The following is a 24769-nucleotide window of genomic DNA, read 5'->3' as shown; positions in this document are numbered from 1 at the left end:
GAATTGAGGATGTGGAAATGAGTAGAACTTCCATAGTTTGATGCTCTCTAAATAGAATTTTGAGTGGGGGAGTTTGGGAAGCTCTTTTAACTTGCAGTAAAACTAAGAGAGAAAAGAAGGGAGGGAAGGGGAAAGGGAGGAGAGAAAGAGAGACAGAAAGGAAGTGAGAGGTGGGGAGAGGGAAGAGACAGAGGCAGAGGGATTGTTTTATTTTGATTCTTAAGTCGGAAAGATTAATTTTTGCCAACTTGCTAGTCATAGTGCCTTGGGGGAGTCCAAGCAGTGACTAACTTTGTTGTTCATTCCAGCAACGCCTTTTATGTTGTATTTCCCAGGTCCAAGTGCAGTACAGGGTCAAGCTGCATGAAACCACCAGCCTCTCTGTCTACCAACTACAAGTTGGGTCCTTTCGCAGTTCCCACACACTGTTTAAAAAATTATCATTTGCACCGAGGTTAGGAGTACAGACATTCTTTGTTAATTTTGTTGAAGTCCTTATGCACTTATATATTAGAAATACTTACCTTTTCTTCCTGTTAAAACATCATGTCAAAACTTCTGACATGACATTAACTGAGGGAAATTTAGTTCCTATAGTCTAATATTTCCTTTATTTCTATTTATCATACGTATATTCTATATATTCTATTCTATTTTTTTCTTTATTTTTCTTTATTTTTTCATTTCTATTTATTTTTTCTTTTTTGAAACATTTTTGAATGTTTTTGAAACATATTTTTTCTATTTCTATTTTCTTTTTTTGAAACATATTTTTCTTTATTTCATCAAATGTTCCCCAATTACTTGTAAAATTTTTCAATATTTATTTTTTTAATTTTGAGTTCCAAATCTCTCCCTCCCCCTACCCCTTGAGAAGGCAATGCAATACCATTCTACATGTGAAGTCATGCACAACATATTTCCATATCAGCCATGTTACAAAAGAAAACAGACACACACAAAATAAGAAAAATAAAGAAAGTTAAAGTGTGTTTCAATCTAAGAACATTGACTTAATTTTTTTCCTTAGAAATTTTAAAAATTATTATTTTTTGTTTATTACAAATTACATGTAATAAATTTCTACATGAGTTTTCTGAAGTGACATGATCCAAATTGTCTCACTCCCTCCTTCCCCACTCCCCCACCCCCAATCTGGCAAGCAATTCAATCTGGGTTGTACATGTATTATCATGCAAAACATGTTTCCATATTGTTCATTTTTATAAGTGAATTATAAAATAAAACCCAAACCCCCAAACATATACCCAAATAAACAAGTGAAAAATCATCTGCTTTCATCTATATTCCTATTCCAACATTTCTTCCTCTGGAGGCGGATAGTATTATTTGTCCCAAGTCCTTCAGAATTGTCCTGGATCATCATATTGCTTATAGCTAAGTCTATCGCATTTGATCATTCCACAATATTGCTGTTACTAGAACAATAACACAGTTCAGACTAGAGTCCAGGGTGACATAAATGACAACCTCATTAGCAGAAGAAATCTCACTGCTTTGGCCTTGAGCTAATTGAGAAATATATGTATATATATTTCTCAATTACAATATATATATATATATATTTCAATTACAATTACAATTACAATCTCAATTACAATATATATATTTCTCAATACATATATATATTTTTAAATGGCAAGTAATCATTCTGCAAACATTTTTAATCATCTGCAAGGTATTCATCCTACTTTTCAATGCTATGGCCATTATGAATCGAACTTGGTAAGCCTCTTTGGCCCTTATTTTCAGTTCTTATTTCCTGATTTCCTTTCAGATGTTGGATTTTTGAGTCTTTAAAAAAAAAACTTATTTTATTGGGGGCAGCTGGGTGGCTCAGTAGATTGAGAGTCAGGCCCAGAGACGGGAGATCCTGGGTTCAAATCTGGCCTCAGATACTTCCTAGTTGTGTGATCTTGGGCAAGTCACTTAACCCCCATTGCCTAGCCTTTACCATTCTTCTGCCTTAGAACCAATACAAAGTATTGATTCTAAGATGGAGAGTAAGGGTTTTTGTTTTTTTTAACTTATTTTATTTAAATTTATTTTTGTTTTTGTTTATTTTAGCAACCCTTTTTTTAAACTTTGAGTTTCAAATTCTTTCCCTCTCCCTCACCCTTTCAGCACCTATTGAGAAGGCATGCAATATGCTATCAATTATATATGTGAAGTGACACAAAACATATTTCCATATTAGCCATGTTGAAAAGAAAAAGTAAGTGAAAAAAATTTGGTTCAATCTATACTTAGGGTTCATCAGATTTCTCTCTGGCAGTAGATGGCATTTTTCATTGTGAGTCCTTTGGAATTATCTTGCATCATGCATACCAAGTCTTTCCTAGTTGATGATCATTACACTATTGCCATTACTGGGTACAATATTCTCCTGCTTCTGCTCACTACCCTTGACTCTTGAGTCTTCACTGGATGATAATGATTAAAAAAACTAATTCAGACACAGAATCTGAGAGGATCATTAAATGGGTAATAATAGGCAGGTGGCACAGTGATGGACCTGGAGTCAGGAAAACCTGAGTTCCAACCTCCAACACTTATAGCTGTGTGATCTGGTCTGGCAAATCACAACTTCAGTCTGACTCAGTCTTCTCATCTGTTAAATGGGGATAATAGTAGCACTTCTATTACAAAGGTTGTTAAGAGCTTCAAAGAAGATAATATTTGTAAAGTGCTCATCATGTAGTAAGTGTTTAATAAATGCCTATTCTTTTGTCCTCCCCCTTCTAGAACTATATTTTATATCCCACTTGTTCTGCTCAATTTTTCTTATATGTTGGAAAGAAAGTGAGAGGAGACTAAATAGAGGCATAAAGAAAGGGCAGCAGAAATAAAGACAGGAATAAAATGAGGATGAGCAGAACAGTATAGTGGTGAAAACACTAGATTTAGAATCAAAGGAGTTGGGTTTGAATCCTGCCTCTGTAATCCAAGTTACCTCTATTTCCTGGGTTTTTAAAAGTTTCCTCACCTATAAAAGGAGTGGAATTGGACTTTATAGTCTCAAAATGTCACTTCTGATTGTAAGTTACAAGGTGTTTAGTCTTGTTGGGGAAAAGCCTTGAGCTGTGCAAAAAAGATATCGTCCTTGATCATTTTTCCTAGGGTAGTGATTGATAGTCTTCTTTTTTTAATTCAAAGATATTTTATTTTCCCAATTACATGTAATAATAATTTTTAATTTAAGATTTCCAAAATTAAAAGATCCAAACCCGCCTCCGACTTGGAGATGATAAGCAATTTGAACTGTGCCATTCATGTATTAGAGTGCTAGAGTCAGGGAGACAGAGTTGGGGTCTTGACTCAGATATTTATTGGGGAAATCACTTAATTTCTCTGGGTTGCAACTTCCTCATCTGTAAAATGGCAGGGTTAGAAGCAATAGAGCATAGAGATTAGAAGACTGAACTGTGTCAGGAAGACCTGGTTTCAAATCTCAATTTGTGCACTTTGCAAGCATGAAACTACCTTGGGCAAGTCATTTAACTCATTTGAGTTTTTTCTCTAAAAAATGAGGAAGTTGGGTTTGTATTACTCCACAAGATTCCTTTCCAGCTCCAAATCTAGACACCAATGATCATTTAGAGCCAGTTCATCTAGAAATATTTACAAAGGCAGCTTTTTTTTTTTTTTTTTGCAAAGGGAAAGCCAACAGAAAGAGAATGGAACCAAATAAACATTTGTTGAATTTGTTTTGTTGAGTTAAGGTGGGAGAGTTTTATGGGCTTATTAGCCCTCCTATGATCTGACAGTTATATTATTGCTCCCTATAATTAAAGAAAAATCATTGTCCCTGGGTTGCCTTGACAAAAATTAATTAATATAATTAATTAATACAATTAATATAAGCAAAAGTCAGGAGCTGACCGCTTGTTATTATCTTAGTCTTGGGCCAAAGAGTCCTAGGAAAGAGAGAGGCAGGGAGCCTTTGATTTAAGTGTGAAAAAACTGAGACGATTGTGTCAAAACTGTAATGACCACAGTCTCTCCTGGGGCTATCTTTCGGCCAGCCCATGTTTATGTTTTCACATGGACTAGGTTTCCAGCCTGCTCCATTGGCTTTAAACACTTACAAATCATTTTCCCAGCTCTCTGTCTGCTCCCTACATTACCCATTTTCTTGAAGGGATCCTTTTACTTTTGTTCATTGTCTTCCTGGTCCTGTTCAGGCAGAGATCTCCAGACTTGTTTTCTGGGGGAATGGGAGAAGGTATTTGCTACTTTCCTGTTGGGAGGAAGTGGCCGGTATGCTGTAACTTCTTCCAAAAGGTACAATAGAATAAGCCTAGAAAACTTCTTTGCTTTCTGTTTGGTCAAGAGAAGCTCTTGGTAATATCCAGGCCTTGGAACCCTATTCCCACAGTGTTGTCTTTTCCTCTTTCTAGTCAGGTGGAAAAGTCAAATGAAGATCAGAGCATCTCTGTCCCTCTTTGGAAATTTCCATGAGGAGGGGCACCATGCTTCAGAATTGTTTTACAGGAATTTGTAAATAGCACCTTTAATACAGACCCACTGTTTCTTCTAAAAGTTTACCTCTCTGGCCAAGTATATCTTAATTTCTAGTCCTTTTTTTTTTAAAGATGAGTTCTAACCGAAGTACTTTCCTTATTTTTGTTCTAAGGATTAAAGAGTAACAGTTGGAAGCATTTCCCTGAATTCCCACCTGCTTGCTTCTTTTTCCCTTGCAATGTGAATAAAGGGGCTGGACCATTTGGTTCTAGAGCAGTGATGGGCAAACTATGGCTTGTGGGCCTGATGTGGCCCCCTGAAATGTTCTATCCATCCGTGCAACATTATTCCTAATCTGACGAATACAATGAGTAGGACAGAATACAATGAAACTTGGAAAGAGTTGCCTTAGAAACAGACACACAGATGAGCATTTCCTTTCCTTTGGCTTCCCCTTTAAAAAATTTGCCCATCACTGCTCTAGGGGAAAAAACATAGGCTGATACTTTGGGCTGCTCTCCGTACATCCAGTCAACACTAGTGTATTTCCTGTAGGACAGTGTGGAGGAGGCTAGATTAGCTATTCAAATAAAAAATGGCCTAAAATTAAAACCCTAGCATGGACAGAACTCATGTGGTCACAATCTGAGGAGACTGCATTTCCCACGAAGCTTGAGAACAAAGAGAATCTTGATGGCTTGGAGAGCACAACTGTACAAGACAGCTTAACTGTCCTGATTATTAGTATTATTTGCTCAACAGGGAAGATGTGATTTTTAAAAACTCATACTTTTATTTTTTTAATTAGAAAAAGTCATCCTCCTTCACGTCAAGGCATATAATATCACAGTTAGTTTGTCCCTGAGGGATTCTGAAGCCAGTTTCATATTTATTTATTCAATGCACGCAGGCAGTAGTACATTATATAAAACAAAACCAACTTTGTTTAAGTGGTGAGAGAAAACATTAGCATACTGGGGGAAGTAGAAGGGCCTCTTTTGTTGCCAGAGCAAACCATCCACCATGAGGAAAGTAGAGAGAAAAAGCACACAGATGACTAAAAGCTGAGTTTTTGTTTGAAATGAATATATTAAAAGCCAAACACTGTAACATATTATTAATGAAGAATTGTATAAGAAAAATGGCATAAGAGATGTCACCAGAGAAATGTATGGCCAAAAAAAAAAAAAAAAAAGGTGGGACAGTCATGAAGCAAGAGTAAGAAATAAGTAATGGGACAGTTCATCATATGCTTCTTTGCTATCTAGACAGGGACAAAAGAGCTTAATGAAGGTCTCAAATACATTTTGTGAACCATCTGTAGAAGATTGGTAGGGAGGAAAAGAAGAAAACTAACAAAACTGTTGAGTTGTTAGAATTAAAATGGTTTCAAGAGACTGGATTTTGGGTAGAAATATCAGTTTATTGATTAGGCTAGCATTTTATTTTTTTATTATGCATTTATTTTTTATATTTTTGTTTTTGTTTTGAGTATTTTCCCATAGTTACATGTTTCATGTTCTTTCCCTCTCCCCAAACTCCCCCAGTCCCCATTAGCCGATGCACATTCCACTGGGTTTTACAGGTATCATTGATTAAGACCTAATTACATATTATTGATAGTTGGACTAGAGTTATCATTTAGTGTCTACATCTCCAATAATATCCCCATCAGCCCATGTGTTCAAGCAGTTGTTTTTCTTCTGTGTTTCTCCTCCCACAGTTCTTCCTCTTTCTCATAAGTCCTTCAGCCTTGCTCTGGATTCTTGCATTGCTGCTAGTAGAGAAGTCCATTATGTTCAATTGTACCACAGTGTATCATAGGCTAGCATTTTAACCAATTAATCGATAGGTCATTGTTTTTCTTGATGACCAAAGATTCCAAAAGCCCCTCAGGCAGATCTATAAATAGAGTTTTAGGAGCTCATTATTCAGCTTCTCCCTTGAATATGCCAAGACATGTCTAATTGGTAAATAGCTAATTAGGAGGAGGTGGCCTATCAAACTTTCAGTCCTTCTAAAGGACAGGTCATGGCAGTCACAGTTGTCATGTAAGTAATAAAAGAATCATTGCAAACCATTCCTGTTAACCAAAATTTGTGAAAGGAACACATTCCTAAGGACAAAGAAAATGTAAAAATCTATAGACTAGATGATGCCTAAGCTCCAAGAACTTGACTCAGTAATTCTCTCTAATATACAAGGATTGACAATCAAGCCTTTTCATTGTACAGAATGAAACGTTTAACACCCTGATGTAAGAATTAATATATTATATGAAAAATAAATTCTTGCAAAGTTTCTACCGTGTGTCAAGCACAGTTGCATGCCTAATACTAAACAAATGACTGTTTCCTTTCTTCCTTCTTTCCAGTCACTATGCTAAGCACTTCACAAATTATTATTTCGTTTGATCCTCACAACAATCCTAGGAGCTAGGTTCTATTATTATACCTACTTTTCAGTTGAGGAAACTGAGGCAGGCAGAGGTCATTACTTGCTCAGGTTCACAAAGCTATTAAGTATGTGAGGTCGCATTTCCTACAATGAAAAGGCTTGCATTTTGGACTTGATTATTTTTAAAACCTCCATCAAAGTCTCACTTTGAAGCATCATCCTAATTTGGAGGTGACCCTGACTTCCTAGAGGCTAAACCAGAAGAGTGTGAGCTCTAGTACTTACTACCAAGTAGAAAATTTTAGTGTAGGTTTGGCTGGCAACCAACTGTCATCCAATGACCAGCCTTCCTTAATTTAGAGAGGTTTATCCTCACAGGCTTCACTACTATGGTAAAGGACCTTTTTGACCACAGAAAACTCATGAAATCATCAACTAAGTTATGGAGGGAATTTGTCAGATATTGGTCGAGAAAGTACTGTCACCAATGACACATATGTCTACTGAAGAATTATTTGTAGAACTCAATAAGGCATTGAAAATAAAGACTAGTAAAGACTTTGAGTCCTCTGACCATAATACAAGTATCACAGTCAAGGAAGGATACTGAAAATGGCATTCAAATGACTTCCCTCAAATACAATAATTGTATACAATAAAAAAGGCAAGAAATAAAATATATGTTCTACAAATGAAGTCATGCAAAATACATTTCCACATTAGCCAGGTTTCAAAAAAGAAAGGAAGAAAAATAAAGAGAGAAAATATTCAGCTAGTATTTGTCCTTATGACTTGTAAAACATCTCTAACTAGATGTTTAAATCTTCACTCCAGTTCCTTCACATACCTAATCCTAAAGAATGAGTAGGCAAAAGAACAAATCATATAAATAATTAATAATTTAGTTAAAGAACATGACAACAATGAGACAATATGCCAAAATTTGTGGGATGCAATACTTCAGAGAAAATTTATCTCTCTAATTGTTTACATCAATAAAAAAGAGAAAGAGCAGTTGAATGAATTTATCAAAATGGAAATCTTGAGAAACAAAGGAGGATTAACAAAATTAAAAGTTAAAAAGAATTGTTGAACTAATAAATAAAACCTGGAGCTTGTTTCATGATGGGGGGGATATGATAAAATGGATAAACCATTTGATTTTTTTTAATGAAAGAAGGAAACCAAATTACCAGTATAAAATATGAAAGGGATAAATGCACCATCAATGAAGATGTCATTAAAGCCATCAATAGGAGTTATTTTGCCCATTTATATGCCAGTAAAAGTGACAATTTAGATAAAATGTATGAATATTTACAAAAATATAAAATGCCCAGATGAGCAGAAAGTAAATAGAATACTTAAACTTATCTTAATAAAAGAAATTGAATAAGTCATCAATGAACTATTTGTGTTTGCATTACAGGAATTTTGCTCTCAATAGTATCTTGAGACAACTTGGAAAAAAAAGAAGCTGAGTCCCAATTGAATTGAGCCTAATGTTAAATTGAGAGTAATGCTCAATGAAAATCAAAAGATAAAGCTCATATTAATGTACTATTAAAATGTGTAGAATGTCAAAGGGGAAACTATGACTCATAAACCATGACTTTGGTTTAATGCAATGAAAGCTTTTGCTTTTTGAGGGCTCTAGTACAAAGGCATGTTTATTTACACACAGTGTTTTTTAAATGATTTTGAAGCAAGTATTTTCCGTTCAAGCAGTTTGAGGACTCTTGCATTTTATTTTTTCCTCTGTTTGGGTATAATTTCATAACAGAATTATCTTATGTTTTCTCTAGGGCAGCCACAGACCATAACATTGATAATACAACAGAAATTCTCAGAGAGTGGCTGAAGAATGTGCAAAAATTATACCACTATGTGGAGTGGAGACCTATGGATGATCCTCAGTGAGTATCAAGTACAAATCACCAACTGTTCCCAAATCTGCTCCCCTTCCTAATCTCTCTTCTCTCTTCTGTTTGCTCAGGCAGCCGGGCTCATATCATTTGGGTCATGTATGACTGTTTCCCTTCTTTCATCGATCATTTCTCCTTTCCAGATACTTCTTTTATCTTTCTTAACCTTCCTTTTTTCTCATGGCCACTGTCCTAGACCAGACCCTCATTACCTCAAGGACATGTTACTATGAACTCTTTATCTTCTCTCAGCCAGTTTCTCCCCATTTCCTCCCATCTATGCAGCATACTGCCAATTTCATTTCCCATCTCTATTCAAAACTTTCTGAGGATTCCCTATCAGACACAAATTAAAGCTGAAATGCATCAGATCGACATTCAAGTTCTCTATGACTTTGTTCCCAATCTTCTATACTGTCTCAGCCAAGTTGCTTCTTACATTGTGCCTTGGAAAAAACCATGCTCATTCTCACCTTTCTTTATTCTATATCTCTGACTTGGAATCCCCAGCCGTGTCACCTACTCAGGTTTTTCCTTCTCAAAGTCTAATTGAGTTTTACCTCATCAATGAAATCTCTCACTAGCAGAGTTATGTAGATCTTACTTTTCTCCGGATTTCTTTAGTATTTATCTCTGTTCCACTCTTTCCAACATTTATTCAAGTACTGCCTTAAATTATTACTTAATTATTTTATGTGTGGATGTCTTTTCTTTCCAAATACATTATAAACTCCAGTGGCCTCCTTGGTACAAAGGTAATAACTTTGCTAATAAATGAATCTTTTGGAAAGGAAAAAAAAAACCCCACTCATTATTTGACATCCTCAGTGCCAGTCCAATTCTAGTTTAAGGAAAGCTGATTTTAGGAATATAGCGAATTTAGCACTAGAGTTTCAAAAGTAAAAAACAAATCATATTATAATATATTCCAATATAATGGAAATTTTTATGTGGTATAGAAAAAGACATCTAAAAAAGACAACATGAAGCCCACATGTCAAATAATTTTTAGCACAAAATTTTGTTAGAGAAAAATTCTAATAAATTAGGAAATAGGGGCTTCATGGAGTTCATGATAATAGACTCGAATGGCATTTTATTAGACTGAAATATTTTTCTGTACCTCCCTCAGATGTCTAGGTTACATTTAAATAATTTGCTTTCTGGGTCAAAGTAAACACCAAATTAAAAGAAAGGGAAAAATGATGCAACTGTAGCAGCTGCAACCCAACCTCTTTAAACAATCTGTTGACTCAAAAAAAGAAGTGAAGAGAGAGCAATTTAAAAAACACTTGGCAATGAAATTGAGAGATATAATAATATCATTTGCAAAAAATTGTTGAGGAAGATGGAAGATTGAGGTAAGTATATCATAACAAGATCCTACTGAGAAATTGGCTTAGAAATACAGATCATATGGAGAACATTTATAGATAGGTCAAGAGAACAACAGAGATATTAAATTGGATAGATCGATAGAATTTTTCAAATGATTTGTTCTCATTGGTGACAAGAGTAGAGAAACAGAACACTGGGATGTTACCATTTCCGTATCCTTTTGAGCCTCATATCAACTTTGTGAGTAGGTATTTTAGTCATTATTATTTGCATTTTACAAATAAAGAAACTCATATTTTTCTCTGAAAGGGTAAGTGGTGTGTCTATGGTTATATAGGAAATAAGAGTCTGAGGTAGGATTCTACACACAACTTTTCCTGATGCCAAGTCCAATATTCTATTTACATCACTATGATTCTTCTACTGGTTATGTACTCTGGTAATAGTGTATTCCCCAAAACCTCATTTCATATCACCCAGAAACATCATTTTGGGGTCCTCTCATCTTATAGTACTTATGAATAAAAAAAGGAAAAAGAACACTATGAAGATAATTACAGGGTATACACCTATCTTTATGGCAGAAGTAAAGCAATTTGAAGGAAGACCTCAGTATGATCTTCTAAACTAGCTCTAAATCAGGGAATGCCATAGGAGTATCTGACTTCAAAGCAATTGGAGTGAAAAATATATTGGAAAATGTGGATTGTGACTCTATTGATGAAACACTAGCCCTATTTTTGTTTGTATTTCCATCCACATCTCCTCTTGCTTTCTTTTTTACTTTAAGATGTTGAGGCAGTAGAAGGAAGGATTAACCAGGAGTAAATTTATGTTTTGTATGTCAGAGAAAGAGAACTATTGTGACAGCAGTCCCGTAAGAATTTTCATTGGTGACCATTTTAGGAAAGTGGGGTCTGCTGGTTCATTGTTTCCCATTGCTGCAATTATGAATGTTGAAATTAGTCCCTCAAACCAAGCATCTGTATAGTCATTTAAAGCTGTAACAGTTGGATTGTCTTTGTTATGAGAACTGACAGAGCTCGAAGACACAGCTGTGGGCAGCTGTTGGACCTGAAAAAGAACAAATTATACTTGTTCTGGTCCATAGTCTCACTTCATCTAGAGTTTCTGCTAAGCATTTGTTCAGAAACTTGGGAATAGGAATAGACTTTGTCTCCTCTGGGAACTTCTCTCCATGTCCAGATGTTTTGGGATTACTTAAGGTGATTGTTCCTTAACCTTTCCTTCACTTCTTTCATTACAGTAGAGGAGAAAGCAGATGAATGTTTTGAGTAGCTACTCCAAAAGTTGAAACAAAGCAGGAATGCCATCATCCTTCCCTTCTTTCATAGGTCTTACCCTGATGAAATTGGACCAAAGCACTGGCCGGGATCCCGATTTACCCATGTGATGAAACTCCGGCAGGCTGCCCTTCGAACTGCGAGGGAAAAATGGTCAGACTACATTCTGGTAAAAGCAGATGTTTTGATTTCTTGAGCATATCCAAAGCAATTATCCAACAGTTGTGTGCACTGAAATCAAAACGGACCTTTTGTCTATATTCCTACAAACGTCCTCAGATTCTTCGATCTTGAAAGTTGACAGATTCATCGATTTAGAAATGGAAAGAGCTTTAGGTTGTGAACTATAAACACTTAATTTTGCATATTAGGAAACTGGGACAAACAAAGGTTAAGTGACTTGCCATGGGTCAAGTTATAGGCAAGTAAGTTTCTGAAGCTGGATTTAAGCATAGGTCTTCCTGGCTTCAAACCCAACACACTATTCATGGTATCACCATGCTGTAGCACTTAATCCAATGATCATCAGAATTGTGGAGTCAAGATTAGTTATTGCATTCTTCTGAGTTTTGATATTCTAATGATGTTCTAATTCTAATTTTTCATTATATTATTGGACTCATCGTGGACATTATTCTCTTAATTTTGCAATAGTCAAAAAAAATCTCTGGATTTCTCTAAATTCTTCCTATTCATCATTTCTCTTATTGTACAAGAATATCTCTCAATTTATTCAGTCATTCCTCAATGAATGGAAACCTAATGTTTTTCCTGTTTATTGCTAATACAAAAAGTGCTAGTAGGCTTATTTTAAACATTTTTTGACCTCTTTCTGGTTAATGCTCAACAGTGGTACTGCTGGGGGTAAGAATAGTTTAGTTCCTTTTCTTACATCCTGCCAAATTGTTTTCTGGAAAGGTTAGACCAATAGCTCCACCAATGGGGGACAACATTATTTTTGTCTTAGTCAATTTGATAAAGTAAAAGTTAAAGTAAAGTTAAAGTAAAACCCAAGTGGTTCAGTTTGTAGTTCTCTAATTATTAATGATTTGTAGGACTTTATAAACTATTGTTGACACTTCTAAAAATTGTTTATTCACATCCTCTGATCACTTACCAATTGTTGAGGGTTCTTAGACTTATATATCAAAAATCTGTAGGGAATTGATAGAAACTTATCAGACCTTTAGCAGAAGGAAAAATATTTTCTATCATTAATTTATGTTCTCTTTATGCTGACTTTGTTTTTGCAAAAGTTGATCACATAGGAGCTAAATGATCTGCTTTGTCTTTTTTGTGATCAATCCTATCCCTTATTTGACAATGAATTCTCTAAAAACATTGACCTGGAAAAGTTCCCCTTCCTTCTTCTCTAAGTTGTGGGGTTTTTTAAAGAAATAATATAGCCCTTTATTTTAAGATGATAAAATTTTCTATTCATTACCATTTATCTATCCTATATTTCTTGGTGCTGTCATAAATGTTTCAACTCCTGAAATACTCTGTCTTTAATAGTTTTACAGATAAAGCTTCTAATCAAGTTAATTGCTTTAAAAATTTCAAAGGCATTGAGGTCTTTTCATTTGCCTATTACAACTGTTTTGATTGTATCTTATAGATTTTCAATTGAATAAACATTTAGTGTCTCCTTTTGGCAAGGTACCATGACAGGTATGGAAGGGAATTCAAAGACCTAAAAGTGAAATCTTTGCTCTCAAGGATCATACATCCTAGTAGACAGATAAGGTTCATACATCGATAAGTAAATGCAAAATACATCTGCTTAGCACAGTGCATGGTATATTATAGGTGCTTAATAAATATTTATTTACTGACTAATGTAAAGAGAGCTAACATCAGAGAGCTCAAGAAAAGCCTTGAGGTCAGTAAATGGTACTTTGGCTGTGCTTTCAAGGAATCTGGGGATTGCAATAGGAAGAAATGAGGAGGGATTATATTCTAGATATCAGGAACCACCTATGGAAAAACATGAAGGCATTTATATTATCATATTTAAAATTTTCTGTCATTGTTTATAAGTATTCATATTATGATATTACCTATCTCTTAGGGGTGTTGTGAGGATCAAATCAGATTGATGTTGCACAAATGTAGTTATTATCTTCATCAATTTTTCTATAATGTTCTCCCCATTTATTTGTAACAATCAGCTTATTCAATAACCGTTTGTAACTTGTTTTTCGTTTTGATAAACCTATCATACTCTGAAAATGGCATGTGAACTTTGCTCTTATTAGTTTTATATTTCTTTCCAATAAAACTCTAAGGTTTTATTTTATTGATTTGGTAACTATATAACTTTATTCATGTGCATTTTCATTGTTAAATTTTCATTATTATGACATCTATCTTAATGAGTTCTACTTTGTGGTCAAATTAATGATCCCAGCTTTTCTCAGATTGACAATTGTTTGATATCCTTTTGACTAATATTTAAATTGATATCTGTACAAATATTTTGCATTAAATATTTCTAGTTGACATTATAATTCATTTTAATCTTTAATACATTTTATGACATTTTTTCTTTATAAGGAAATGCAATCCCTTTACATTTAATATTAAATTTGTTTTTTGAATTCTCTTTTTTGTTTTGCAGTTGTTTTCTGTTGTTGGGAGGCAAGTTAAACTATTTTATTTTGCTATAATTATTTTGATAACTAAACTTAATTTGACAAAAACTACATAAAATTACTATATTTAATGCACTTGAATGTGCAAGTTTCCCAAACACTTTATGCTCTACTTGATAGAAGATAGTTCTATTGTAGATCCAACAATAGAATTGTTATATTCTGTTCACCATCATTTTCTTTATGAATCTGAAAAATCCTTTTGATTATATGCCTTTGGAAATTCGTATCTCTTACATTACAATTTCAGTTGTTATCTAGTTTGGAAAGATATTTACACATGTATCCTTTTCTCCATGAATTTTTGGGTAGTTATTTTGAATTTTAAATATCTTTCTCTTTTCAAGCAGAATGCTTAGAAATGGATTCTTTTCACATTTTCCAAACTCATACATGAGTATGGGAGTTCTTTCCCTCTTTCTTTCTGCCTTACAAAATCCCTAACATTTATCCTTCACAATGAGACATAAGTAGCATCTCCCACATGCTGCCCTTTTAAAAAAAAAAATTTAAACTCTTACCTTTTGTCTTAAAATTGATATGGGTGGAAGTGAGGGTGGGTGGAAGCTGGGTGGCTCAATGAATTGAGAGCCAGACATAGTTGGGAGGAACTAGTTTCAAATCTGGTCTTAGACACTTCCTAGTTGTATGATCCTTCATTGCTTTAATCCCCATTGCTTAGACTTCACCATTCTTCTGCCATGAAACCAATATGCAATATCAATTTTAAGATGGAAAATAACGATTTAAAAAACCATACTAAGTATCAATTCTAAGGCATAACACTGGTAAGGGATAGACAATTGAGGTTAATTAGTTTGCCCAGGGTCGTGCAGCTAGGAAGTATCTGAAGCTAGATTTGAACCCAGGTCCTCCTCACTCCAGGCTATGTGCTCTATCCACTGTAGTATCTAGCTGCTCCCATGTTGCCTTTCTTGATTCCCTATATATAACCACTTTATGTTTATTTTGTGTTTATTCTGCATATACGTTTTGCATATAATAACATAAATAATATGATGCCTTCTCTACTAGAACATAAACTCCTTAAGATCAGGGCTCATTTCACTTTTTTCCCATTGCATCTCCAGAGTGTAATGCAGTCCCTGGAACATAATTGAAACTTAATATATGCTCATTGGTTGGTTGATATGAACTTTATTTCAGCTTCTTATGGGTTTTCTATTTTGGTGCTTTTTCCTTTGTGGTTTCTTTCTTCTTCAAGATGGCTTGAAAGATGGTTTTCTTTATCACTGTAGTTTTGAAATTTGAAAATAATATGCCTGGCTGAATTTGAATTTTAAATTTATTTCTATTATGGTACTTGGATTTTTCCCATATGTAGAGTATCATTTGTTCTTGAGAGTTCTGGGAAGTTTCTTGAATAACTCCTTGAAAAGCAATGACAAGTTATTTCCCTCTTTTTTTTTTTTTTTTTTTTTTTTTTTTTTTTTTTTTGCTGTTTTTAGGGAAACTATATACTAGTATATGCTATATACTAAAGCGCACTCTCCAAACCTTATCTTCAAATTCTGTAATGTTTTCCTTCATTGTTCCCAAATATTTTTCCAGTTCAATTATTCAGTTTTTCCATGTTGACTGCATTATCATTCTTTATTCTGCTGCATTTATTTTGGTTTGTTTTTGCCTCTAAAGATATTTCTGTTATTTTCTGTTTCTGTAAATTTTTTAAATCTCCTTGAGAGACTTTTAAAGTTGAATTCAGGCCTTTAATTCCAGTTTTCTTTGTTGTTTTCAGATAGTTAATTGTATATAAGATATATTAGTTAAAATAATATGATCCTTTAATTTTTCTCAGGACTAAATTTTTAATAACTTTGAAGTTTCCTTTAATTTTTTTGAAATGTTTTCTTTGAGAGAGAATTAAATTTTGGGATTTCCTTGCATTGTTTCTAAAGTTGCTTCCTTAGGCTTTTCTCTAGGTATTTGTCCTTCCTGTTTCTACTAAACTTCTATTTAAAAAAATATTTTTGAACTTTTTCTTGGGTTTGTTCATTACCTTTTTTTCTAGAAATGTGATTTCTTTTTGTTGTTTCTATTACTATTTTCAGTGGAATAGTAAAAATTGCTTCTCAGTCTTTTGGCTAGTAAAAGAGTTTTATACTTCCTTTTGTGTTCCCTTTCTCACATTTTGAATTTTTTTTAAACCCTTACCTTCCATCTTAGAATCAATACTGTATATTGGTTTCAAGGCAGAAGAGCAATAAGGTCTAGGTAATGGGAGTTAATGACTTGTTCAGGGTCACACAGCTAGGAAGTATCAGAGGTCAGATTTGAACCCTGTACCTACCATTTCTAGGTCTGGCTCTCAATCCTTTGATTGAATGTTTTTAAACCAAGGAAAGAGATATAATAGTATAGAGAGCGTAGGAGTAGCTATCAGGATCTCAGGTTTTGTCCTAATATTTCTATTGCAGTTGGTAATAGAATGGTCCTTTGCACACCTCTGTGTTAGCCTTCCTACAGCATGAGAAATGGCAAGAAAGAATCAATTTTCTCTTGGGAAGCCATGAAGAAGGTGAAATGTACGAAGAGTACGGAGCGCTTCAAAAGAAATTCTCTAATTCATATGAGACAGAATGATATTCCGCAGGCTAAAACTTTATCTTACAGTTAAAATGTCAAAATGTCAGTCCCTTCTAGCTTTTATCTCCCTAAATGTTTAGGGGAGAGAGTAGCATCTCTTTCACTTTATTCCCACAATCTCTTCTTATTATGCTCAATTCTAAGGGATAATCATGGTCTCTGAATTGGTTCCAACATTTTTTCCTTCAGTCTTTTAGAATAGCTCAGAAAAGGGCTGGATTGGGTACGCAGGCGTCATCTTCATACTCTCAAGAGTGTACTTGGTTTCAATGCACCTGATGCTGCCTAAGAGTAGATCAGCTGTGTGCACATCTGTGCTACTCCCAGGCACCAAAGAGAATTCTCTGATTATCCCTATGAAAACAGAAAAGGGCTGCTCTCTCTAGGCTTCAGTGAACCTACTTTTGGTATACGACCTAGACATCTAGAAGTATTTGGGGTAGATGGTTGTCCTCGAGTAAGGGGACAAAAATGATCAGATCTGTTGCTTGTTTACTCCTGGTAGTCACTAGGATCCTGGTGCTAGGAATTTTATTACCACCGGGAACTCTTTATTTTCTTCCCCTCAAAAAAAAAAAAAAGAAACAAACAAACAAACAAACAAAAAAAGACAGAAACAAAAAAAGACAGAAACAAACAAACAAAGAAACAAACAAACAAAGAAACAAAGAAAGAAAGAAAAAAAGAAAGAAAGAAGGAAAGAAAGAAATCTAACAGCTTATATCATCTCTTCACTATGCGCATCACCAGCACATTTTGGTAGAAAATGTCACTTTTTATTAAGAATATTTAAAAGTTAACTGGCAAAAAAAAATCATTGCATCAAGTTTATCTGATAATGGTCTCATTTCCAGTTCATTAAAAGAACTGGCCCAAATTTATAAGAATGAGCCATTTCCCAATTGATACATGGTCAAAAGATAAGAGTAATTAGTTTTCAAAAGAAGGAATCCAATTTATAAATGAGTGTATGGAAAAAATGCCCCAAATAGAGAAATGCAAGTTGAAGCAACTCTGAGATTTCACTTCACACCTATCGGATTGGCAACAATGACCCAAAAAAGGGAAAATGACAGATGTTGGCAGAGCTGTGGGAAAATAGATATAGTATTAATTGGTACAGCCATTCCAGAAAGCACTTTGGAAGTATGATACAACACTAAGTGGCATCCCCTTCCTCAAAGAGCTTAAAGAAAGGGAAAAGATCTTTACTTACAAACATCTTTATAGTAGCTCTTTTAGTGATGTTAAAGAATTGGAAAAGGAGAGAGTACCTATCAACTGGGAAATAATTGAACAAATTATGGATTGCAAATATAATGGAATATTAGTGTTCCATAAGAAATGATGGAAAGGATGGCTTCAGAGAGACTTAGAAAGATATATATGAAGTGAAACAGACCCATGAGAACAACTTTGAATGACTAAAGAACTCTGGCCAATGGATATTGATTATAAGATTTTATTTTTCATCTCCTTTCAGCTCAAGGGGAGAGGAAATGGGGGAGATATAGAGGAAATAAATGCTTATTAATTTTAATAAATGAAAATTCACAAAAACATCTAAACATCATATGGATATTAACATAGATATAATTTTTAAAGATATTTTTTTTTGCCAGCCCTGTGATTTAATTTGATAGTCCAGGACTCCTGGTGAGGAAGCTCTCTCTAAACAATGCAAGTTGGCCCATTGTATAGCAACTTACAGTCTTCACAAGTTGCTTGGGATGCTGAGAGATTCTGATCACACAGGCAGTATATGACAGGAGTAAGACCTACACCCAGGTTGCCTTCTGTTTACTATGCTGTGCTACCCTTCATAATTATCATTTCCTTGGCGCATGAAAAATGTTTAATAAATCCTTATTATTGACTAGTATTTGGGGTGTATAGATTGACTAAAAAATGGACAGAAGCTTCCGAATGCATGTGTTTTCTAAATTTTCTTCAGTTTAGCAAATTTTGTTGTTTCTACATCAGGAAAATAATCTTTAACCTAATGATTGTGTCACTGAGTAATATTAGATATAATACTATTCTTTAAACTGAGATGCTACCCATAATGTTGTTCAGTCATTTCAGTCATATACAACTCTACGTGACTCAATTTGAGGTTTTCTTGGCAAAGATATTGGCCTTCTCCTTATTTTACAGATGAGGAAATTGAAACATGCGGGTCTAAGTGACTTGTCCTGGGGCACACAACCAGTGAGTCTGAGGCCAGATTTGAACTCAAGTCTTCAAGACCCATAAAAATAAAGTGTTTTGGACAAATGGTTCTAAGCCAACCTGGATACTCAGGGCTTTACATGGCTTTCCATGCCTGGTGGCTGGCAAAATTTATCTTAGAAGGGCAGCTAGATAGATGACTTAGTGGATAGAGACATGAGGGCCTGGGTTCAAATCTAGCCTCAGATACTTCTAGCTATGTGACACTGGGCAAATCACTTAACCCCCATTAACTATCCCTTACCACTTTTATGTTCTTGATACTAAAACCTAGTATCAATTTTAAAACAGAAGGTAGGAGTTTTTAAAATCTGTTTGGGGGGATGTAAAAGTAGGAAACTGGCCTTCAATCATGATCAGGGATAATTTGCTGTTGTATGAAATTGAGTTTGTGACTCTTGTATTCAGAGATTAGTATATTTTTCAAAAATTACTTAGTTGTTATATGTTCCTGAGAGTGGAGCCTGAAATAACTAGCTCTGCGTGCCAGGAATCACTTTCTGAGTGCTATATTTAGATTCTTTTATCGGGCACTGAAAAATGTCTCACCTATTTTTTTTCCTTCTCTTTTAAGTTTATAGATGTCGACAACTTCTTGACTAATCCACAGACCCTCAATCTGATGATCTCCGAGAACAAGACTATAGTGGCCCCCATGTTGGAATCTCGAAGCCTCTACTCTAATTTCTGGTGTGGAATCACACCCCAGGCAAGTTGAATTGGGCAATACCTTGAGGGTCATGGGCATTAATGAAGCAGTGCTAGATCCATCACCATTTCTTTCTTCCACCTCTACATTGACTCAACTATGCAAGTTGTTTCAGAAAGAAAGAATTGTCCAGCAAAATATAAATCTCTTGCCCATGGCAAAGAATTGGAATGGGCTATCTTGGTGGTGAGTTCCTCATCACGGAGAGTGGTGAAAGTGTTCAAGCAGAAGCTGGATGAGTCAAGTCAATAAGTCAATGGCCATTTTTTTTAAACCCTTACTGTCTTGTTTTAATAGTTGATACTAAGTATTATTTCCAACACAGAAGAGTGGTAGGGGCTAGGTAATTGGAATTAAGTGACCTGTCCAGGATCACACAGCGAGGAAATGTCTCAGAGCAGATTTGAACCCAGAATCTCACATCTCCAGGCCTGGTTAATGATCATTTAATAAGTGCAACTTGGAGTTCAAAATTAAAATAGATGACTTGTTAATTAATTTAGCTTCTCTGAACTTCAGTTCCCTCATTTGAAAAACTGAAGAGGTTGGAGAAGGTGATAGTTTCCTGAATTTAGAACTGGAAAGAGCTTTAAAGGTCATCTCACCCAACCTCTAATTTTTCAGATGAGGAAATCAAGGACCAGAGAAGTTAAATAAAATCTTTAAATAATAAAAAATAAACCCAGTAGTATGTAGGATTCAAGGTGGGGGGAACCACAGTAAGCAGCAGAACTGGGAACTGAGTCTAGGTCTTCTGATTCTAAACACAGGGATCTTTCCGTGGCACTATGCTGAAGATAACTTTGAGGTTCTTTCTGTCTGTAGATGGTCTTCAGGTCCTTTCTAATGCTAATGTTCTGTACTTCTGGGAACCTGGCCTTCTGCTTTGTCTCTACTATATGTACCGAGCATTCAACATAGAGCATCTCAAACGTCTTAGAGCGAGTTTGAGCTTTAGTAGCTAATGACTACCCTAAGACTTTGGGGACAATATGTATTTATTCAGGAAGAATGAATTTTAAAGAGTTTAGCATGTTTTGTGAGTCTTAAAAGAATACCTAAGGAGAGTACACTAGGATTTGGGGGATTTGCTTTTGTAAAATTCCAATAATTTTCTCCACACACACACTGCTTGGGGAAAAAGAGGAGAGGGAATAGTATAGAACTACAGATTCTGAGTACCTCAATGAACAGAAAGCTGTGCTTAGAATTAGGAAGACTTGAGTTCAAATCCAGTTTTAGACACAGAAACAATTATCTGTGTGAAGTTGTAAGAATAAACATGAGAAAATATTTGTAAAGTATTTAGCATAGTGCCTGGCATATAGTAGGTACTATATAAATGCTAGCTATTAACGATAGATAGGTGGCAGAGTGGTCTGGGTACCAGCCCTCAAATCAGGAAGACCTGGGTTCAAATTTGACTTTAGACATTTACTAGCAGTATGTCCCTGGGCAAGTCACTTAACCTTTGTATGCCTCAGTATCTGCATCTATAAAATAGGGATGATAATAGTAGCACTTTTCTCCCAGAGTTCTTTTGAGGATTAAACGGGACAATAATTATAAAGCACTTAACACAGTGCTTGACAGTAGGAATTATAGAAATATGTTAGCTATAATTTATATTTAGGGCATTTAAGGGGCACAGTGGATAGAGTGCATAGAGCCTGGAGTCAATGAGACTCTTCTTCCTGAGTTCAAATCTGGCTAGCTGTATAACTCTGGGCAAGTCACTTAACTCTGCCTCAGTTTCCTCATCTATAAAATGAGCTAGAGAAAGAAATGGCCAACTACTTCACCAAGAAAACCCCAAATGGAGTCACCAAGAGTCACACACAACTGAAAAATGACTGAGGAACAACATTAACATATTTAGGCTGGAAGACTTCAGAAGTCATCTAGCTTGAAGTCCTTATTACATAGATGAAAAACTGAGGTTTTACCCAAGATCACAGAGCAGTAAGCATCAGGGCTGGGATTTGAAGCCAGATTTTCTCATCGAAGATCCAGCAGTCTTCCCAATATCCCAGGGTGTATTTCAGATTGCCAGCTTCCCTATCTACCAGTCCAATGTGAATGTCCTAAACCTGAAATTCCCACGTTGAATGCACACTGATAGTTGGTATTGTTAGCATTTTATTCAAGCATTAGAAAGAAAAATTAAACCAACTTTGTGGCATGTTTGTGGGTGAGCTAAGATAACGCAAGGAAACAAATCATTATGTATTTAAAAAGTTAACAAATGGCTCTCTAGAATGTAATGGATTCCAATAACTAATGGGCTAAATTCTTAATCCATGACTTAACGGCTGACTTGAATTTTGAGTAGAGAAAAATAATTAACTTTGTATGCCTGCTTTTTCCCACTTCCGTAATTTTTCCATCTCCAAGTTATCATCTCCACATCTTATTACGGTTGTAGTTATGACCAGCAAGTTAATATTTATTTAAAAAAAACTTTTTAGCTCCTTGGAAAAATAAACTCTGTTATTTTAACCTGAAAAAAAATTTGGACACTCTCAGCTAAAAAACACACACACACACCAAAAAAACCTAAAACGGGACAGGTGGCAAAATAACACTAAGAATGTTGAAAGATAATTTTGTTTTGACGGTGGCTCTCTAAACTCATGCTCTTAACATGGCATGTCTCAGTCTTTCTTCTATTTTTTTTTGCCTTATTCATATAAAGAGAGAGAATATGTTATGCTCTGAGTAACTATTAGAGTATAAGTAAACATCAAACTTTTTTTTTTTTGGTGACTCTTGCCTTTCACCCTTTGGCTTCATGTTACTTCTAGTCTTGGTCTTTCTGGAAGGAACTAGTCCATTGCCTGAGTGTGTCATCCTGGAGAGACTCACGTGGCCAGAGCCTTTCCAACAGGGCCTTTGCTCATTTAAAAATGATCCCAGAGGTCTTTGGCTGACAAATGGGAACACTTAATTGACAGTGCCTTATTTATGTGGAAAATAGGAGCAGGAACAAGCTGAGAAATGTCTCATCAGCCCTCCTCTCGTCTACTGTAAATGTACCAAACTCCCTATTTCTAAAATATCATTCATCAGCTACCCAGAGGCTCATATTTAAGTCAGTAACTGTTTCTGATGATAATATTTATATTTGAATACTTGAATTTATATTTATATATATAATACATATATATACATATAGAATATACAATACATATATTATACAATACATATATATGATCTACAATACATGTATACTATACATAATATATATATGTATGTATGTATTGTGTGTCTAGCCTGGGTGGCACCATGCATAGAATGCCAAATCTGGAGTTAGGAAGACCTGAGTTCAAATCTGGCCTCAGACACTTCCTAGCTCTCTTAATCAGGGATAATCACTTAACCCTGTTTGCCTCAGTTTCCTCATCTGTAAAATGAGCCGGAAGAGGAAATGGCAAACCACTCCAGTGACTTTGCTAAGAAAATCCCAAAAAGGGTCCCAAAGGGTCAGATGTGACTGAAAATGGCTAAAAAATAAATATTATGTGTATATGTGTATGTAGGATATATGTGTATGTAGGATACATAAGTGTTGCTATGCATATATTTGTATGTGCATGTATTTGTGTATGTATGTATGCAGATATATATGTATATATTATATGAATTTGCTGACTCAAGACTATTCAACTGAGCTGGTATTTGGCACTAAAAATATAAGGATCACAGAATAGTTTATTAAGTTTTAAAGAGGTTCTAAGAGATCCCAAGACGAGAAAGCGTTTCCAGAGCAGAGGGCTTCTACAATTATTCATTCATCCACTTATTCATTCACTTTTTAGTCATCTACTATGTATAAGTTTTTGTGTTAAACGTGCGGTAGTGGGAGATACAAAATAACATTTAAAAAAACAAGCCGTGCCCTCAGAGAGTTTACTCTACAGTGAGGTGGCAAAAGAGAGAGATGCGAGCAAATGTAATACAAATTTGTACATATCTAAGGACTACAAAATGCTTACAGGGGAAAGAATTTATTTAGCCAGGAGCAGCTAGGTGGCTCAAGGATAGAGGTTGAGGCTTGGAGACAGGAGGTCCTGGGTTCAAGTCTGCCTTAGACAATTCCTAGTTTATATGAGCTTGGATGAGTCACTGAGCCCCCATTGCCTGACCCTTCCCACTCTTCTGCCTTGGAATCAATACTTAACACCTATTCTAAGACAAAAGGTAAGGGTTAAAAAAATAAATAAATAAAAACCGTTTCTCTAGCCACTGGCAATTGTGCCAGACCCCAGCAGGGACGCGGCATGTTCTCTGTCTTCCAAGAGCTCACCACCTGATATTTTGTGTGGCTGCGAGGAACTCTACGCACCAAATTTCTACATACAAGGGAATGTTGAACCTTTCAAATTCAAAAGCAGTAACATTGTAAAACGGGATACTTCTTCCAAAATCTCTGCTGTTGCTGCTCCAGTCATTCTTGGCACATCCTTTGGAGAAGGGCTTTCAGGGAACCTTCAGCACAATTTTTAAAATTTATAATAATTAAATAATAATATTAAATTATTTATTTATTTTTTGTGATTTTTAATAAATTTTTAAATTTAATACTTTTTAAAAATTTAATTTAATTTTTAATTTAATTTTTAAAATTAATTTAATTTATTTTATTTGTTAAATTTAATTATTTAAATTAATTTATTAAATTAAGATTCTAATAAAATTTTAAAATTAAATTTTAATTTTAATAATTTAATGTTTTTTCATTATTTAAAATAATTTTTAAAATAAATTTTAAAAATTAATAATAACTGGCATCTCAATAGTATTTTGAGGTTTACAAAGTTACAAATGGAATAACTAGATATTGCGGTAGGTAGAATGGTGGACTTGCAGTCTGAAAGAACTGAGTTCAAATCCTGTCTCCGTTGCTTATTAACTGTGTGGGCCCTCAATAAGTCTCTTTGCCTCTCAACCTCAGTTTTCTCATTTGTAAAATGAGGATAATAAGAGAACTGACATAGCTAGATGGCTCAGTGGATAGAGTATTGGATGTAGAGTCAAGAAGGTCTAAGTTTATTTTTTTTAATTTTTATTTTATTTTGAATATTTTCCCCTAGTAACATGGTTCATGTTCTTTCCCTC

General features: G+C 34.8%; 1 protein-coding gene across 1 annotated transcript in view; it reads left to right on the top strand.

The window, feature by feature from the left end:
* Nucleotides 1–24769, top strand: part of COLGALT2 (collagen beta(1-O)galactosyltransferase 2) — a 124932-nt gene that overhangs the window by 79542 nt on the left and 20621 nt on the right. The window contains exons 2-4 of the mRNA XM_044674903.1: nucleotides 8688–8798; nucleotides 11501–11618; nucleotides 19517–19651. Of these exons, the coding sequence (XP_044530838.1) occupies nucleotides 8688–8798; nucleotides 11501–11618; nucleotides 19517–19651 (364 nt within the window). The remainder of the gene's footprint in view (nucleotides 1–8687; nucleotides 8799–11500; nucleotides 11619–19516; nucleotides 19652–24769) is intronic.

This window comes from Gracilinanus agilis, chromosome 4 (assembly GCF_016433145.1).
Source record: "Gracilinanus agilis isolate LMUSP501 chromosome 4, AgileGrace, whole genome shotgun sequence".
NCBI classification, from domain to species: Eukaryota; Metazoa; Chordata; class Mammalia; order Didelphimorphia; family Didelphidae; genus Gracilinanus; species Gracilinanus agilis.
The sequence above is the reverse complement of the archived record's forward strand: the minus strand, read 5'-3'. Positions and strand labels throughout refer to the sequence as shown.